Source organism: Vulpes vulpes, chromosome 7, assembly GCF_048418805.1.
Source record: "Vulpes vulpes isolate BD-2025 chromosome 7, VulVul3, whole genome shotgun sequence".
Taxonomy (NCBI): Eukaryota; Metazoa; Chordata; class Mammalia; order Carnivora; family Canidae; genus Vulpes; species Vulpes vulpes.
Genome location: NC_132786.1, coordinates 107444242 through 107465129, shown reverse-complemented (window position 1 = coordinate 107465129; position 20888 = coordinate 107444242). Strand labels below are relative to the sequence as shown.

At 39.3% G+C, this 20888-nt stretch overlaps 1 protein-coding gene across 2 annotated transcripts in view; it reads right to left on the bottom strand.

The window, feature by feature from the left end:
- Positions 1-20888, bottom strand: part of CHN2 (chimerin 2) — a 295623-nt gene that overhangs the window by 106005 nt on the left and 168730 nt on the right. For both annotated transcript variants that reach the window (XM_025993086.2, XM_072764631.1), the window contains exons 4-5: positions 4960-4991; positions 543-656 (exon numbers count right to left, since the gene is read on the bottom strand). In XM_025993086.2, coding sequence (XP_025848871.1) covers positions 543-656; positions 4960-4991 — 146 coding nt within the window. The remainder of the gene's footprint in view (positions 1-542; positions 657-4959; positions 4992-20888) is intronic.

The window sequence follows — 20888 nt, the reverse complement described above, 5'->3', positions numbered from 1 at the left end:
GTCCAGGCACACATACACACCGCGAGGTGAAGACTTTTGACCAGGGCTCCTGGGAACTAACTGAGGCAGAGGGATTGCTCCCACAGCTGGCTCAGTTTTAGGCAGAAGGGGGTACAGGAGCACTAACTTTCCAGATAATTCTCCAGTTTACCATATGTGCCTAAACAGAGCCTCTGTGTCCAACGTACTGATAACATCTGTGGCCTGGGAAGTGTATAAGCCTCTAATAGGCTACCGGTACTCTGTAAGCAAAGCGACAATAAAAAATAAGTGTGGGGGGGGGGGCGGGGAATGGGCAGTGACTCGTTAATGGGTACAGAGTTTCTGGTTGGGATAATGAAGAAGTCCTGCCTACGCATAATGGAGACGGTTGCACAGCACTGAGAATGTACTTAATGCCACTGAATTGCACACTTAAAAATGGTTAAGATGGTAAATTTTATGTTACGTGTATTTAACAGCAATAAAAAAGGGGGGGGGGGTGGAGAAATAAGTAAGGTCCCCTGTAAAGCAGCCGCAACAGTGGATGAGATCAAGCTCACCTGAGAGCTAATGTGTAGCATCCTGGCTGGCGCTGGCTTTCTCTAAGAATGTAGGCGCCCTCCACGCCTCCGAGAAGCTCGTCTGCCTGTTCCCGGGAGATGATCCCGTGAAACCTGAGGAGAGACCGGCCATCTTTGTTCTCAGCAGACCAATACAAAGTATGTACCCCAAAGAGTTAGGCTAAAAAAGGGGGCCACCCAGAACTGACTGTGTCCCCCACTTGGATGAAGAGGGGAGGGAAATACCATATATCATAAAGATGCAGCTAGAACCCTTCTCTGCATGCACCCAAACACGTAAGAAGTATTCAGGTAGGTTAGGCCAAACCAAATGAAGAGCGCCCAGTCCACCTGGCTTTCTGCTCCTGTCTTTGCTCTCAAGCTGAAAGCTAAAGTCAAAACAAAAAGCCAAGATGAGGAGTAACAAAAGAGCGGTTATCAATTTAGCTCTCAGCTCAAACACAGAAACTGCATTGTCCGGATTGCTAATGAACACTATTGATTAGCAACGTGCTTACCTCAGGTGCAGAGTGTTGTTAATTTTAGGGGCTCATTCTCTGGAAACAATAGCCAGCTATCATCAACATTCTCCCATTCCTTATAATGTTGAGAGCAATTGCTTAGGGATATGTTTTTTTTTTTTTAATGTAACTATTGTTCTTTTTTAAAGATAAAGTTTATTATTTTTTTCTGCAATTTAAAAAATAATACACGTGCATCTAGAAAACACAGCGTATCTGGGAAGAATGCAGGCTTGGCCAATGACTGCTTTGCTCTAGAGGCACACGCCTGAGCCCTACAGAGTGGACAGTGACTCCCGGAAACTTTCTCTGTTGCCTTGAAGCAAAGACAGCTTCCTCCCAGTCACCACCACTTACCGGATATTTGATTAACCCATGTTTCATAAGAAGGTGGGGGAGCTGGGTTGAGGGCTGAGGCCAGTGCTGAGGGACCCCAGGCTCCTGGGATAGGGAATAATACTCGATTCCCAGGATTACCCAAACTTGAAGATCTTTGGGGGTATAAACTAGAGAAGAAATTTTTCTGGACAGAGATTCCCCATTTCACCTTCCTAGAACCAGAAAAGAGGGCAGAGGAAGTTGGCTTAGACAAGTTTTAGCCTTTTCCCCCCAGGAATGTGAAGATTTAAGTGAGGATAAATGTAGCATGAAAATAGTTTGTGGGGGGATGACTATTGCCATATTTATTTTCTAATTCCCTTCTGTCCTTCTTAACAAGTAGACCTTATAAACTGAAGCTTATGTCTTAGGGGAGAGAGGCCAGAAAAAGCTTGTGGCTTCAAGTCCCAAAATCAACTCTCAGAAGTCTAATGAAGTGATAGGGTGGGAGGAGGTTTTCTGCTTTCCAAATTTTAGTTTTAAATCTCAAGAGCCAACATGTGGAGATCATGGAACAAGCACTTTTCTGAAGTGAGGATGTATGAGGCATACAAGCAACCTGTCTGCCCCAAAACAGACCAGTGTCTCCAGTTCTTGCAGGAGGGAGACCTAGAGGAATTTAGACAGAGCTCAGACTCAGGATTGGAACTGATGGATCCCAGGTGGATTTATGGGATCCTAGATGGATTTATAGGATCCCAGAGCTGGAGCAGAGGTGTTTGGGGCTTTGACTGAGCATGTGGCCATTGATTCCTGTGAACCCCTTGGGGACATCTCCTATGCTTTAGGAGGTGGGTTGATTTGCTTCAGCGTGGATGGAACTGGAGGGTATTATGCTAAGTGAAGTAAGTCAATCGGAGAAGGACAAACATTGTATGTTCTCATTCATTTGGGGAATATAAATAATAGTGAAAGGGAATATAAGGGGAGGGAGAAGAAATGTGTGGGAAATATCAGAAAGGGAGACAGAATATAAAGACTCCTAACTCTGGGAAACGAACTAGGGGTGGTGGAAGGGGAGGAGGGCGGGGGTGGGGGTGAATGGGTGACGGGCACTGAGGGGGGCACTTGACGGGATGAGCACTGGGTGTTATTCTGTATGTTGGTAAATTGAACACCAATAAAAAATAAATTTATTATAAAAGAAAAAAAAAGGAGCTGGGTTGGACAACAGCATGGGCAGAGAGACCTGAGAGAGCCTTGCAGACACTGGGCCAGGGGAAGTGTGTGTGGAGAGCATGTATGTGAGTGTGTTTATAAGAGAAAGAGAGCAAGTGTGTGTTTGAGAATGTGCATGAGAGAAAGAGAGGGAGTGCTCATGTGTGTACATGTGATGACAGGGACATGGTAGAGGGTTGGAGGGCCACTGAGTGTCAAAAAGTTTCCCACATTGGAGTCAGAAAGGACAAAAGCTGATGCCATGAGAAGTTTGTGGCTAGGATATCTAGGACACGACCTGACTGTGGGCCAGGGCGGGGGGCGGGGCGGTGGTGACCACAGCAGGACGAGGCACATTCAGCAGAACAGCACAGGCCACTCTCGAGGAGGGATATCCCAAACAGGCAGTTAACCTGAAAGCAGCTCAGCCTTAACTCCCTTGATACAGTTTAGCTGATAATCAGCAGCAGACATAACATGTCAAGAACCAAGTTGAACTCGATTGTTCAAAAGAAGAAAACTTTGGTTCTGTGAATCTAGCCTGTGGCTCAACACCTCCTTTATGTGTGAGTTTAAAAACATCCATGATCTATCTATCTATCTATCTATCTATCTATCTATCTATCTATCATCTATCTTATGATCCCCTCTTTGCAGAAAGAAAGCATGCACAGAAAAACATCAGAAGGGATGAGATGAAGGGGAAATTTAGCAATGATTTTTTTTTTATGGTGAGCTGAGGATGTTCTCCACCTTCTGTATCTATATATTTTCTAATTTTCTCAAATCAGCAATATTAATTTACTCATGTTTTAAGAATAAAAGTAATCTTTGCACAGTGGGAAAATTCAAAAGCCAAAAGGCACAGAAGAGGTAAAAATGTAAAAAGTACAAGCTAGAAAAACTCTTCCCCTCAAGGTATCCACTGTCAACATTTCTTGTGATTCCCTGTAGGGAAAAAAAGTACGTTTCCTGAAGAGAAACATGTTATTACTTTTCAAATGGAACCAAAAACCTTTTATTTTTTAAAAAAGGAAACACAGAATCTGAAATTTCTAAGCTAATTTCCCTCTAATACAAAACAGTCCCTTTTTGTGGTTAAGAAAATGTTTCTTTACTGTCTTCTCACTATGTAGTTTGTGTGGACTGGGGGTTGAAAAATGAGAACTTAAAGGTTACTCAACAAAACTTTTATGCAACAAAGAAAATGCACAATAGAGCTCCTTTGGGAATTCACGTGCAAAAGCGTCCCATTTGGTAGGTCTTTCTTTCTTTCTTTCTTTCTTTCTTTCTTTCTTTCTTTCTTTCTTTTTCTTTCTCATTAATTGTGCTCTCTGTGAGCAAAAATCCAAGTCAGTATACTAAAGAAAAAAAGAGCATCCCATGACTAACTGAGATGCTAGGGCTGTGGGGATGGCTGAAGCAAAGGCCAACATTCCTCAGCAGGTATTCCAGGGGTTGCTGGCTGAATTCCCAAGGCTGGAAAGGAAGGTTCAGAAATGCAGTCCTGGCCACTAGGAAGTCACTGCCGGGTTGGGACACATCAGAGGGTCATCCATAATGAAGGTGAGGGTCTGATGGGGAGGGAATAGAGGAAGACGGTTTGGATTGACCAGGAGAGCTGGAGACGTGGACTTCAAAGAGACTGTGGCTCCTAAGTCCTCCAGGTTGGACGTAAGAAAAAAGGGATTTGTGCACCTGACTCCAGTGCAGGTTGTTCTGCTTTTGTTTTGTAAGCTGCTCCCCGCACCACAGAGACGGAGGACTCTTTCTATGGGATGCATATTTGCTTTATGGTAGGCTTCTGGGGAACGTAAGACAAACCAAGAGTTGAAATTAAGAGGAAAATGGGAGGAAATAATCATTATGATATTGAGGCAATTTGGCTAATATATCCAAGTCCAGAGAAATCATCATTTTGGTTTTATGAGACCGCAGGGAAATGGAGTGATTTCCCCATATTGTATTTACTGAGGTATGTGAAAGTAAGGAATTTAGCCAGGCAATTCACAGCCTGACACTCTAAATCTTTATATAGTATCAAGGTAGAAAGTGAAATCAAATACTAACAGAGCCTCAGTCATGGACAATACTGCCTTAAGTTTCAAATACTTGCCAGGCGCTCAGCGACAAGGCTCCTATAAAAGATACTTTCCCTCCCACATTCATGGAAGCCAAGCACCTGAGTCTTATAAAGGAAATTCAATACAAAAAGGGTCTGATTGCATTTGTCCTTATTATTAAACACTTGCACAATGGACATTTGATGAAGACTATATATCAGAAGAGATTTAATATTTAAACGACATACAAAATGACTACTTATTACATTATTAAACAAAGAACAGCATGATACATACTCTCTTCCATAATATTTTGGTCTGTTCTCCACCTATATTAAGAGAAAGAAAAATATTAATAATGCATTTGAATCCAAATCAGATAGATAAAAATGCTATTCAAATGAACATAGCTAATCCTGGTAGTAACTTTATTATGGTTTTTATTCCCCAAGTCACAGATCCATGAAATCACAGAGTTGGCCAATGCATTCTTCTATCTTGGATAGAATGATGTGGAGTCATCATATTTCTCTAATCATCAGGATCATTCCCCACCTAAACCCAATCACCCAATAAAAGGATTTTCAAAGGAAGTAAGGGAAAATATTAAGAAATTTAAAAAGACATTACAAGACAACATCCTAAAAAATGAGTAAAATGTAAGCATTTATTTCAATGTTCATCCAACTGTTTCATTATGTATTTACAATAAAAATAAGAAGTGTACCTGGATTTAAAGTTTCATTTGGTCTGTTTCCAGATAAAATCGATATTCGTATTTTTAAACAAATGGCTAATGGTCCGAAATTCACTTGACATCAGAAGTACAAGATACAGGGGACAAGATTTATGACTTGACTAAAAATCATAAGCATCCCAGAAAATATTTTTCAATCACAGTTTGAGCTTGGAGATTATTACATTGGATTTTTATCACATATATATGATAATCTAATTTGATAAGAACACTTTTTTTTTGTGTTCATGGTGTTAGAGTTGGTAAGAAATTAACATGAATTCTCAGGCTCAGCTTTTGTTTTTCTAACCTGACTCCAGGGACACTGAAAATATAGTAGAGCCATATTAAATTAAGGATTCTCACTGAGGGTTATGACAGCAAGTTTATGTTTATTTACTAGAGCTGAATGGGAGTCTGGCAGCCATTTCATTTGTAGTCATTTCTGTCCACAATCAAATGGGCAGTTTTCTCAGCAGGGCTCATAGGCACAGTGGTGGGATTTCAAGGTACTGGGCAGTTAGTTTCCTGGCTTCCCTCCACCCTCCAAAGGATGCAGGGGATCTGAGAGCATAGTCAGGAGCCACGGAGCAAAGGAAAAGGTTCAAAAAGGGAGAGTCAAGGACCATATTCACAAGTTAGCCTTGGACAAGCGTCGCTGGCATAAAACTCATCATCTAGACACGTCTGAATATATGTTCATTCTTCTGTGCATTTTACACTTGAAAAGCACTGAACCAAGAAGGGGTATTCATAGCTCTTAATCTTCAAGGTTTGAAATCTGCTCAGTGTCATTTACAAAGGAAGATCTAAATAATTTCATTAATAGAAGCACAAAGTGTGTAAAAGACACCTTGTTATCTGATGTGTATCATTACTCTACATGCTGGTAGGCTTTTTAATGAGTTGAATATTTTGCCATTTATATCATTCTGTTAGCTTTCAAAGTTCTTTCTTACTTTTATGATACTGTAGATATGTGTCTGCAACACCAACATGCCATAGAAGAAATTTAAACTAGAGAAGTCAGTGGAAGTAAATAACATGCAATGGGTAAGATAGCTCTCCAATCTTTGAGAGTCAATATTCCACTCCTTTGAAATGATTCCCTATATGTAAGGACAACTCTATTTCCATCTTTTTGGCTGAACCATAACACGTTTGCAAATCTGGGTGTAGCTCCCTAGTCCATTCCCCACTTGTTTCCTCTTATCTCCCCAAAAGGAAAGAGTAATTTCATCCAACTTCCCAGATGGACAGCATAGAAGATTGAGCCTACTACTAACTCCTGGCATGCAGGGAAGTAATTCATGAATGTTGAATTTGACACCTAAGAAGAAAACAAATTGCTTTGGGTTCATTAATCAATCATAAAAATATACGGCACTCTTACTGTGTTCGGGGCTCTGGGCTCAGCCCTGTCACAGTTCATGAAATAACTTCACAGATGTAGGGGAAGAAAGGTAAGAGGAGCTCAGGGGTGTTCTGCACTTGCAGCAGGAGGAAACTAACTTGGGAAATCTAACATAGGCCCCAAATAGAAAAGTCACTATTTATGGTGCCTTGAAGGAGACCAAATAATCATGCCTAGAGGACAGTTTGATGTAATTGAGGGACAAATCTGCTTATGAAAACCACAAGAACATACAAAAGCACTGAATTGTGTGGGATGGACTACCCATGAAATAGAGCCATGGAATAGGTCCCAAATATTGCATGAATGTATACTGAATTTTTTTTGCCTGAAATTAAAATTGAATCAGGCATCCAGTTTTTATTTTTTCCTAAATCTGGCAACTCTACCTAGGAAGAGAGGAAAGGTGGAAGTCAGAGTCAATGAAGAGAGAGGATGTGGTCATTCATCAGGTCACTGCTTCCCTTGATTGGGGCTGTTTTGATAGCAATCTGATTCCATCTTGGATCCCTTTGTTGTCTCTGCCTTTCTTAAAGATAATATAGCTGTCCTTGTTAAAGGTAGAGAGATAGTGGCTGGGATTTAAAAAAAACAACAACAAACAAAAACCTATTCTTTTCCTAAACTTTTTGCTCAAAGGGGTCTAAACATAGCCTTTCTCTCCACACTTCACTAAGCTTTTAACTTGTCAAGAGTTTCAATTAAGTTAAATGGCCTTAGAAAAATCATAGAACATCCACATATTGAATCCTCATATCCAGACAAAACTCAGTCAGCTGAGTGTCAGGGCTTGTGGGAACAAAGGACCTGACTAGACAGTCTAGCAATCTCGACACTGTGACCAAGTAATGCCCAGAGGAAGCCTGACTCAGTCCCCAGGTGAGGCCCTGGGTAGAAGCCATGGGTAGAAGCTGGACCAACCTGTGAAATGCGGATTGATTAAGGAAGATGTGGCATGAAATTTCAGTTTCCAATTGTACGAGATTCTCTTCAGTGATCAAGACAGGAGACAGTAGATATATAAAAAGTAAGGCAGCTCAGAAGCTCTTCACATTCTCATTGAAGATTATATTTGTTAAAATCAAGAACTTGATAAAAAAATATATAGGGCTAATTTAGGTAGTCACAGGGATTCAGCAAGGGACAAAAATGTGACATATACCAACATTTTCATGTTGGTTGGTTCTGGAGCATTCCTGTTACTGCTTATCTCAGGATAACAGCTGGAGTTGAACAGCCCATAACCTTGGTGAACCTGGTTACCGTGGATATAACTAACAGAAACTGGATCTGCAATGCCTGCTCTTGGGATTTACTGCTCCAACTCCAAGAAGTGAAAGGAGCCCACCATTTTAAGAAAACAAAAAAAAAATTGAATAATTTGTAGATATAGTGCTGAACCCTAAAATACTGGATCCTTAGGTGATCCACCTGGTTCAGAAAGGAACGTTTCTCTCTAAGGAAGAACACAGAGCAGACCATCAGTGAACAAACAAACACATGAAATGGCTCTTCCAGAAGCACAGGTGAATTCGGTATATGTGGTGTACCCATGCAGATTATTTTTAAAAGCATAATTGAAGAGTTTATCCTAGGTAAGCATCATCTATGGGAGAATAGTTTTCCAAGGTGGGCAATACTTGCCATCAATGTCAGTGTTGATCATAATATTTTGGAATTTCTCTTTTGGAACTTTTTGAAGACCTATCATGCTTTCTTTTGGATATCCTTAGAGCTGCCTTTCTCAAAGTGTGGTCTGGTCATTGAAAACAGAAACTTCAGAATGCTTATTAAAGACTATCGATTAGGAATCTACTATGGCCCCTACTTCAGACCAACTGAACTAGAATCCTGAAGTGGGCGCCACAATATATTATTTGATTAAGCCCATAGATAATGTTTAAGTGTACACTAAAGTCAGAGTCACCACTATATGGAAACTATATATTTGTTTCTTGAATTGGGAGTGGGTATTATTTCAGCAGACAAGCAGAAGTTATTCAAAGCCAAATTCAGTAAAAAAGGGAAGTGATCCAACTAGGAAATAGATTTGAGACAAAAACGAGGCATGACCCTAAGATAGTAAAATCTGCACTGTGTCTTGTTCTGAAGATATTTTAGAAGAGACATTCCCAACATGCTCTGAGCAATGGGAACTCAGCAGAAAATAAAACACGGCTTCCCAAGATGATGGGTTGGAAAGGGACCACACTCACATAATACATGTGTTAACACAAAATCTATTTTATGACTTTATAGTCACACCTCAAATATAATAATTGCCAGTACTGTGACTACTGTTGGTGGCTTTAATCCTGTCTAGTCCTGTTTATACCCTCCACACACCATGTTCTTACTTATCTACACCCAATGCAAATGTTATGGCTTCCCACCAAATGGTCTCCTCACGCCACATTCATCCTATGCTCCAATGAAACAGAGTTACTTGCAGTTTTATAATTTGCTTTCTCCAATATGTCCATGTTTGTCACATGTTCTTAAAGTCTTGGATTTTCTTTTAATAAAATAGGGGCAGATCACATGATGGTTGAGAGGGAAGGCTCTAGACTCAGACTGTCTGGCTTTGATGCCAAATCCATAAGCGAATTACTAATCTCTCTGTTCCTCTGTTTCCCCATCTTTGAAGTGGACATGATAATAAAAGTACACCTGCCTCACTGAATTGTTGTAATAATTAAATGAGTAAATACGTGCAGCATACTTGTAGCAGTGGTTGGGACAAAGAGCAATCTAATGATTATTAGCTAAAATGGCATATCAGATAAAGGGCTAAGCTATTAGTGGTATCCAGAAAGGGCCTCCCTGCACAGGAAGAAAAGTTAGGCCATTCTTTTTTTTAAAAAATTCTTTATTTTTAATTTTTTAATTCAAGTATAATTGACATATAATGTTATATTAGGCCCATTCTTCTCTGTGCTCTCATAACTCTTTTTATATTTTAAATATATACCTGCCCATTTCTTCTGTGACTACTTTATGAGTTTTTTGAAGCAGCAGTTTTGGTCTTCATCATTACATTCCTAGGATTTTGCTTCTGGTCTGGCACAGAATGAGTGTAGGCCTGCATTCTCTGAATCTAACTTACTCCTAAAAATGTGTCAGGCACCAAAATGTCAAACAGCAAGAGCCTATATTCCATTATTTTAAATAGAAAAAAATAATGTATTCAAAAATATAGATTTCTCAAATATTACTAACATGCCTTTAAATAACTATATAATAATCTGATAAAGGTTGCTCCTAATATAAAACATTTAAAGCCCAATTACATAACCGTTTAACACTTAATCGAATAATTAGCAGATAGAGTTGTGTGCAGTCCACTGCTGGAGAGGATAGGAACCTCATTTTCCTATACTAAGCAGGTACCATAAAAAAATACCATCTGGATTAGACCTGCATTGGTAATGCCCCCTGGTATCTGCCCTAAACAAATACCAAGGGACTAAACCCTCAGGGAAAAAGTAGAATTATGGATATCATGTGCAGTGTGTGCTTAAGCACGAAACCAGGTCGATCAGGAAAACGGTAAGATATGCAAGAAGCCCCCTTCCATCTCCTAGCGCCCTGCTATTCAAAGTGTGATCCTGGGACCTGCAGCACTGGCCACACCTTGGAGCTTGTTAGAAATAGTGCATTTGCATTTCGAAGGGAAGTCATGTACACATTACGGTTTGAGAAGCTGCGATGAACGTGAGAACTTATCGTAGCAGGTGAGAACTTGTTACAGCAGGGTTGTAGCTGGGAGAATTATTTTGATGAAAATCTTTTGTTTAGTTGGTATAGCATATATTCTGATAGTGACTGTTTGGAGAGCAAAGGATGCCTGTGCTCATTACATGTTTGCAGAATGAGGCAAAGATTAAGAAGGCAGAGGCCTGATGTCAATTCAATTGCTGTGTGACCCTGAGTAGGTTATTAAACTCCTTTGCATCTCATTTTCCTCAATTTTCAATAAAACTGGAGTTATAAAAGTGTACTGTTTTAATAAAGCTCAGATGAGATAATGCATGTAAAAAACTGTGGGGCTGGGAACATTGCCGTAATAGGTTAACATTTATCCAGTGCCTACTCTCTGCCAGGAACTGTCTTTAGAGTTTCACATGTTTATCTCATTTAAGTCCCCAAACAAGCCTATGAGGTAAGTGAATGCTATTATTTTGCAGACGGCCGCTAAGTAACTTGCCCGAGGTCATGGGGCTAGTAAGGAGCTTCAGATCCAACACAGACACCTTGAACCACTGTGATTCCCAGCTTCTTCCTAGCAGATACCAGCCAATGCTGGTGCCTTTGTTTGCAAGCACACAAGTCTCCACTTTGGTTAAATCTTAGATTATCTGAATTGCTCTTAACTTTTCTTTGCCAGGATTGAACCCTCTAAAATCTCTTTGGAATGAGCTGATTTCTGTCAATGAGATAACAAATGGAGGAATTTGTCATAAATTTGCTTACAGGTAGTGATATGGTGGGTCTCTCGACTACTTCCTTGTAATTTAAAATTTTCTGTGTTCCCAGCTACCTGGTTTATTTTCCAATTTATTCTTCTAATTTTAAGGAATAATTCTCAGCGTTTTGCAAAGCTTGAGAGAACAGTAGGGTGACAGCTGCATAGTGAGAGACAGGAAGCATAATCCTTAAATGAGTTTGCTTTATAGTCAGATTATCATTGCCTAGATAAACACAAGTTCCTTTATATTCAACACAAAGACATTTAAAGAATATTGTGAGTCCTCTGTAAACAAGGTTTCCAATTATTGAAAAAACAAAGCTTTTATAATCCCTTAGCAGCTGGTATATGTTAAGTTCTTACTTAATAAAAATAATTTTAAAACCTAATTTAGCAACCTCCTACACAGGGCAGTTAGACTGCTGAATTGTCTGAGATACAGATCAAGGTCAGAAGAAAAGGCTTTGATGGCGGGATTTATATTGGTGATATTGGGCAATTCTATCCAGAAAAAAAATAAATATGGATAATTCCTTTCTAATTAAAAATCAAAGTTCTCTATTGAAAAGGACAGAAAGAAAATGCAAGTACTGAAATTATATTCTTGTAGTCAAAGTGCATAGATAGAATTAAAACTGAGCAAACTTTAAAATCTCCTATTTCTTTTCATCTAGAACCAAAGGCCTTCTTTTTCCTTACGACATTACTTTAAGGCTTCTAGAATTCTGATGGGGCACTGATGAGGTAAATTCCTTCCTGTCTTGATTGCAACGTATTATAAAAATATCTACTGGCCAGTCTTTCCATAATAAACCTCCTTAAAAGGTCACCAATGGCTTTCCAAAGTTCTGTTAAGTAGATACAAGTTTATTTAGTAACCTAGCATGAATAAATTCTGCTAATTTATAGACATACACAATATATCAGATTAGGGGTGCTCGGGACCAAAGCAGTTCCCATTCATTTGGTTTGTTTTCTGTCTCCTTTTTTTTCTTCAGATTTTTCCAGGAATTGTGACTTAAAAATCAGTGATAATATTAGAACAAATAAGAAGTAAAAGAATTTTCTTAGACCAGTGGTTCTCAACTGGCAGGGTGGGTGATGTTTTTGTTCTCCAGCGGATATTTGGCAACGTCTGGAGATAGTTTTGATTGTCACAGGGAAGGGTGCTACTAGCATGTAGTGGATAGAGTCCAGGGATGTTGGTAAAATCCTGCAATGCAGAAGACAGCCTTCCTACAACAAAGAAATATTCCACCCAAAATATCTATGGCGCTGAGCCTGAGAAACCTTGTTTTAGATGAAAAAGAACTCTAGACTCTTGAGCATTCCCAAGAAATGTTATTCAAAAAAACTTTTTGGACCAAAATATAAATAAGCAATAAGTGCCTTAAATACATAAAGCAACATAGAGTAAAAGGAAGGTAAGAGGGAATATGTATTTATGAGAACACTGATAATTTATAAAAGTAGCTTTTAAGAAAAGACAGACACTTCCAACTACTCAAGGAAATAGCTCACGTAAATACCAAACTTAACAGACCGACATCCCAATAACATTAATAAGGAAACTCTCCTTTTTCCCCTTGAAAAACTTGTAAAGAACCCGAAATATAGAAAACACTAAAGAAAAAATTTAAGCTATTACTTGGGAGTAACCATCCATGCTATGCATACATGTGAACTAATGTTTAAATCCCTTACTGCTATGGGATTTCATCCCTCACAGCATGTTCCTTTGAAACTCTGCCCTGATCACTGGGTTGGAAACAAAACTTCCACCACACATGGCTCCCCCCAGTCACAGAGGAACCTCTCTGCCCCGGGGAGCTGAAGCATTGTCTGAAACGGCTGGTTGTGCAGTACCTCAGTGATGTCCCGATTTCCTAGGTTTCATTTTATGGGCAACCATACAAAATACTCATCATAAAAGAGGAAGGTGAATTGGCCAAATTAGTTGTATTTGGATTTGAAAAATAATGGCAGGGCAACTACACCCAGATACACACATTCAAATACCCCACTTTGCACATCAGTCTTTGGTTCCCCACTCTGATTTTCTCCAGGTTCAGACCTGCTGACGCTGACACAGAACCAAGGTAAGGGCAGAGCTTGGAAGGAGCAGAGAAGGATCCAGCACTTAACAGGCACCTTCAGTGTGTGTGCTATAGTCCTCCCAAGAGGCAAGTCACACTGCAATTGATGTTCCCTTTTTGCAGATGAGGAGAGAAAACTCCATATGGTTAGATTACTTGAAGATCATACAGTGGCATGGAGATGAGATCCAAACCAACATCTTATGGATGCTAGAGTCCGTAGTCTTGTTTTTACACTGAAAGGAAGGGAAATGGTCCAGGAGACAACAGAGGAGACGTACTCATGAAAAACACTGATTCTGCTATAATAAATAGATGGGTTGACCCCAAAATTGTTAAACTCGTAAAACTGCCCATTCTGGAGACCTGCATGAGCTGACTGTTACCAGCAGATCTTCTATCACAGGTGATGGCCAACCTCCATTACTCTTCATCCCTCTGAATGGTACCACCAGAGCATCATCTACCCAGTGTCCAAGCTAGAAACTGACATCTCAGATTCCTCCTCTCTCCCAATCCTACCTGTACTCTGCTACTAAATCCTGTCCATGTAATTCCTTACTCTTGAAATGATGTCTTTATTTCCATGTCCACTGGGCTATTTATTCACCCAAACCATTGAAACAGACATTTTACAGGTTCTCCTGTCTATACTTTTATCGCCCTCCAATCTGTCTTTCATACTGAAGTCAGAAAATGTGGATCTCATCAAGTTCTCTGCTCATAATTCTTCACTGGCTTCCACTGCCAAGTAGTCAAACCTATACAACTCAGTGAATCCCAGACCACCCCACTTAAAAGTGGTACCTCTTCACCTTGGCATACCCCATCTCTCTTTTCTGGCTTATTTTTTCCCATCACACTTGTCATCATCTGAGATACTATGCGTTTATTGTGAGATACTTGTGTGTTTATTGCCAATATTTTTCCTTCAAATGGAAACTACACAATGATAGAAACTTTTATGTTTTGTTTATTGCCATTATCCTTAGAGTTTGGAACAGAGCTGGCACATGGTAGGTACTCAATAAATACTTGGGGAGTGAATAAAAGAATGACATGCAGGATTTTCCTAGCATGGTCTTGCTTGTGTATCCAGAATATGTCCCTACCAGCACACACACTCTTGCCCTCCACATCCTTGTTCCCCAATTCTTTACATTCCTGCCACAGAGATCTTTGTAGTTTCTGAAACACATCCTGTTTAGTCTTACATTCCGATCATTCTTTGGACAGGATATTTCCTCTGCCTGGAATTCTAATACTTGCTCTCCAACCCATTTCTGCCTTAACCTGACAAAATCTCACTGATCTTAAAAATAAGAGGTAAATTGTCTGTTTGTTTATTTATTTATTTATTTATTTGTTTTTCAAGTATAATTAACATGCAGTACTATATTAATTTCAGGTGTACAATATAATGATTCAACAAATCTGCACATTACTCAGTGCTTATCACAATAAGTGTGCTCTTGATCCTCTTTACCCATTTTACCCATGTCCTCACCCACCTCCCCTCTGACAGCCACCAGTTCTCTATATTTAAAAGTCTGTTTTTTGTTTGTTTTGTTTCTTAAATTCCACATATGAGTGAGATCATGGTATCTGTCTTTATCTGACTGACTTATTTCACTTAGCATTATACCCTCTAGATCCATCCAGGTTGTTGCAAATGGCAAAATTTCATTCTTTTTATGGCTGAGTAATATTCCATTGTGTATGTACACCACATCTTCTTTATCTATCATCTATTGATGGGCACTTGGGCTCCTTCCATCTTGGCTATTATAAATAATGCTGCAATAAACATAGGGGTGCATGTATCTTTCAAATCAGTGTTCTTGTATTCTTTGGGTAAATACCCAGTAATGGAATTTCTGCATGATATGGTAATTCTAATTTTAATTTTTTGAGGAACCTCTATTCTGTTTTTTACAGTGGCTGCACCAGCTTGCATTCCCACCAATAGTGGATGAGGGTTTTTTTTTTTCTCCACATCCTTGCCAATGCTTGTTATTTCATTTGTTACATATGTTATGTATATATTATATATACACAATGGAATATTAATCACAAAAAAAGAATGGGATCTTGCCATTTGTGACAATATGGACAAACCTAGAGGTATTTTGCTAGGTGAAATAAGTCAGGTAGAGAAAGACAAATGCTATATGATTTCACTTACATGTGGAATCTAAAAAACAAAACAAATGAATAAACAAACAAAAAGTAGAAACTGATCCATAAATACAGAGGACAAACTGATGGTGCCAGAAAGGAGGGGAGTGGGGGGATGGACAAAATGGGTGAGGCTTCTAGTTGTTAAATGAATAAGTCACGGGGATGAAAGGTACAGCACAGGGGAAATATAGTCAATACTATATGGTGAGAGATGGTAGTTACACTTGTGGTGAGCATAGCATAATGAAAAACGGGTTGAATCACTATGTTATATGTCTGAAACTAACGTAAGAGTATGTTAACTATAATTCAGTAAAAATAAATAAATGAGGGATGCCTGGGTGGCTCAGAGGTTGAGCACCTGCCCCTGGCTCAGGGCGTGATCCGCGGTTTTGGGATTGAATCCCACATCAGGCTCCCTGCCTGGAGCCTGCTTCTCCCTCTGCCTATGTCTCTGCCTTTCTCTTTCTGTGTCTTTCATGAATAAATAAATAAAATATTTAAAACAAACAAACAAATAAATAAATAAATAAATGTAAAAAAATAAATATGAGGTAAAATGCTGCCATCTTGGGAAAATCTTTCCTGGCTGCCTTGAACCAGTTTAGGTATTATTTCTTATCCTCCCTCTGAACTAAAGGCCTGAGTTAAGGCCATAATCTTAGTGGGATTAGGATTGTTGGCCTTTGTGACCTCTAGAAATGAGCTCCCTGAGGGAAAAGCTCCTGTCTTTCTCTCGTCCTGGTACCCAACAGAGTTTGTTGCACAGAGCTCTGCTTCAGTGGAAGTAACTGATTGTCTGAAAGACAGCTCTGTTGAAGTTGATCTGCATGCATGGCAACAATAATTGCTAATAGTTATTAAGAACTTTTAATGTGCCAAGCATTGTCATAAGCACTCTCTTTACATGTATTAATCCATTCAATCCTCATGAGTATCCAGTAGGTAAGATCTATTACACCCATTTCCAAAGGATGAATTGAGGCACAGAGAAGCGGAGTAGAAAAGTAAGCCTTAGCATTCTGGAGCTCGGGCCCCTAGCCATCACACTATTGTCTGGAAGTGCATCATTCCTGCTTCCTGGATCCCTGGAGATGTCCTGCTTCACATATCCTTCCCAAAGCTCTTTGTTAAGCTTTTCTTTCTATAAAGGTAATTTATTCATATCCTTCCAACTACCCTCCCTCCTCCATCTTTTTTTTCACTCTCTGAATTTAGCCAGAATTGACTTCTATTGCTCACAACAGAATCCTAAATGATATTTTAGGATATTCCCATTAAATCCCAATCTCCAAGGCTGGAGGCAGAGTGGCTACAAAGTTTATCAAGCTCCACAAGAGATTCTGACACACATATCAGTACTGGGAAGCACAAATTTGGGCAGCAGTTCCAAAACACAGAGGGAATGAATACCTTCCTGGAAGCTTGGAATCTCTTCCTAAGACTTTGTGTGTGTCTGTGTGTATATTATATATATATATATAAATATTCTATATATTTGCATGCTGAGGCATTTGAGGGAAAGAGTTTATATGTACATACATATAAAGTCTATTTTTTAAAAGTTTTATCAATTTATTTGAGAGAGAGACAGATAGCAACAGAGAACATGAGCCGAGCTGGAGAGGAGAGAGAGAAGTAGACTCCTCACCGCGCAGGGAGCCAGACATAGGGCTTGATCCCAGGACCCTGGGATCATGACCTGAGCCGAAGGCAAATGCTTAACTGAGCCATCCAGGCACCCTCTTAACACATTTATATTGATTTTGACCCAGTCTATGTGGATTTTGACCCATTCTATGTGGATTTTGATCCTACTCCCACTGTAGGCTTCCAAGAATACTCAAAAGCCTCGCCATGGGTCATACTCATCCCTCTGGCTGGACCAGAGCATCTTTCTAGCAGCTCATTTTGACCCAGTTTTCCTTGCTACATCTTCCCTGGTACTCATTTCTTGGCTTCCTGTGTTGGCCCCCACCATCTACCTTGAGCTCTCCTTGTGTGGACAACCCATTTAGGTGTACTGCACTCTGCCCTGGCACTGTTGGCTAGAGCTTTGTATTCATCCTCTGGCATCCTGAAGCCACAGCTCCACATAAAATGGCTCTTTACTCCTATCAAGCCAAATCCCATGGAGGTCAGTGATACTGGCCAGACTGGCTGATCGGCCTCCCACCAGGGCAGGAGAATCAAAGATGATGGGTCCATCTGTCCATCCTCCTGATATTTTCTACAGATCGACACCATATTTTTAAAAATCTCATAAAGGAGAATAAAAATGCAAGACTTAATCATAAATAGAAATTTTAGGTTAACATCTAATCTCATATTCTTCTTGCTTCAAAATACATTTTCCCCCTTCCTTTGGTCTTTGGTGCAGATGAGACTATTCTCTATAGGATAAAGTTTCCACTATTAAAAGCCATCTCTGTGTTACTTAATTGCTTGTTCTTCCTCCCACTAAATAATTCTTGTTCTTTTAACTTTTTCTAATAGATCTTATTTCCAATCCTTAATTCATCTTCATTATTCTCCTTGGAACTCTTTTTAAATTCTCCAAATACCTCTTAGGTTCAAAAAGCTTGAAGTACCCAACAGAATTGAATCAAATCAAGGAAAACTTAATGCTTCTATTAAATTTCTAGGGGGAAAAAAGATTGGGTGAGTATATTCATTTACTTCCTCATTCTTGTTAGTAAATTCCTTCCTTCGGCGCTTAATAGTGTTTGGGTTAAGTGGTCCTGTATGTACTTTGGAAAAGGCAAAGAAAGCCCATCATTCTCTTTCTTTTCCTCAGTTTTTTTCCTCCCTCCTCCTTCTAGAATAGGAATATTTAAATGTAAGTATTCAGTGTAAGTATTCAAATGTATGTGTTCCAACTGATGAATAAAATTAATCTACCCCAAGAAAGAGAAACAACCTGGGAGGTGATAGAAATGAAAGACTTTCTAATGAAATGTCCTCAATATTTTTTGCATTATAATCTTTCTTTGGAGCCATTTCACACATTTTTTTTTTCTTCCTAATCATCTCCCCCAAATAGAATTGTAATACTACAGATAGAATATATATCTATCTTTATGTTCTATGTGTGTATCTTTGCTTTACACATATCTTTATGTTCTATGTGCTTTACGCATTAGAAGAGTGTGCCCCCTTAAGAACTGATGTGCCCCCGTGGCCCTTAGCATGAATATCACCCCAATTGAGAACTCATTGTCTGGTGAAATCATTGTGGCCTTCAGAATGCTTTTAACATTTGTTCTCCCTACAGGAATGTGGAATATGTATCTTTGCCTCCTTCTAATAGACAAGAAAGCTGCAGTTCAGAGTGGTAAATTAGCTTGCTCACAATCCTACCCAGGGCTAACAGCAGATTTAGGAAACACAGTCCCTGATTTCTGGTCCAGTACTCATTCCTCTATATGGTGACGATGCCATAAAATCTGGAAGCTTGTTCTCCATTATTTTTAAAAATTACCTAATTTAGCATTTCTGAAAGAGGCACTCCACCTAAAATAATTCCCAATACGGTAATAAATAAGAGTGAAAGTGCCTTATTAATAAGTGTCCTTGCTTTTGAATTCTTTTTCTGATGAATAGTCCATGTTAAAAATTCTTGAGCTAGCTTTATGGTGCTTCCAGCAGCGCTGACATGAGACACTCTCCTGCTGTTCAGGGCTGTACACCCAAGAGATTGTCTTTGTTTCCTGGGCAAAAGCACATCCTGCCATTACTCCTCTTGCACAAACAACCCTTGTTTTTTCTTCTTGACTTTTTACTATGAAAATGTTCATACATACACAAAAACTGAAAGACTTTTACAGCAAGTACTCATATACACCACTTAGATTCTATAATATTCACTATAATTGCTTTATGATATACCTATTTATCCATTCCTCTATCCATCCATTAATTCAACTTTTTTAGGGGATGTATTTCATAGTAAGTTGCAGACATAGCACTCTTTCCCTCAAATGCTTCAGCGTGCAAATCATTAGTCAGAATTCAATAACATATAGACTTTTCATAGGAGAGTAATACCAGCTTTGTTCTTGAAATCTAAGAAAGCAAATTTGTTTACATGTTCAGGTGTCATTCTTGAGTCAACAGATTCTACATACCCTTTCTAATTTCCTGCTTGTGGAGTGTGCCATCATTTCTAACAGGCTACCATTTCTTGATGAGAAAAAAGTGGCCATGAGAAAGCTGGTGAAAGAGTACCTGCTTATTGTCACTGCCTTGGCCATGTCCATCAATTTACATGTGTTAAACATGAAAGCCAAAATGTTTCTGAAAATGGCTTGGGATCAAATTCATCCATTCATTCATCAAATAACAGGTCTAAAATTCCCTCTCTTTTGCTAACATTGTTATAGTGCTTGGGAGATGGTAGAAATTAAAGACCAATAATTCCCATATGTAAATGCCAGGCACTGTCAGAAACTTTACATATATTAACTCACTCTTCATAGTTACTTGTAGTGCAAAACTAAGGGCTGCCAGACTATTTCTGGCAAGGTCTAGATGGCAAATACTTTAGCCTTTGAGGACCATTGTCGTTGAAACAGTCTCTGTTTCAAGCACTCCACTTGCCATGGGAGCATGAAAGTGGCCATAGACAGTTTGTCAAGTAATGAGCATTGCTGTATTCCATCAAAACTTGATTTACCAAAAGAGCTGACAGGCTATAGTTTGCCAATGCTTCTGCTAGACTAACAAATATTGGAGTCCATTCTTTATAATAATCCGTGTCAGGACATCTTATTGTTAGCTCAACACTCAGAGCCTGCCAATGCCTCCAGGGCCTTTTCGTTTAATGGTGGGTCAAATCATTTCTTTGTATTCATGCCCTTCCATCCCTTACCGTAGTGGGAAGAGAGAATCATTAATTTTTAATCCATGAGATACTGGTGCCAACTTGAAAATCAAGCTGAACTAAAGCAGAACATGGTTGAAGAATACCGTTAAACAGACTGAGAAGCCCAAAGCACTAAGGGACCTGACCTGCATCCCTGAATTGAAAGATATTGTGGAAATATCATTAAGCATGGTCTTTGAGAAATCATGGAACCCTGAGGACCACAACAACAGCAAAAAGACAAACTAGAAAAGTGTAGTTACAGACTTGGTAGAAATAGCTGGGGAAATTTGAGAACAATTCCTCAAACAATTGATGCATAATTACCTAGAAGAACACAAGGTGCTGGATGGCAACTAATATGCCTTTGTCCAACTATGCCAAGGCTATTCAATTTCCTTCCACAGTGAATGAGGTGATGACACTGGCTATGTAAATAAGGAGGAAGAAAGAGAGAGATACCATTG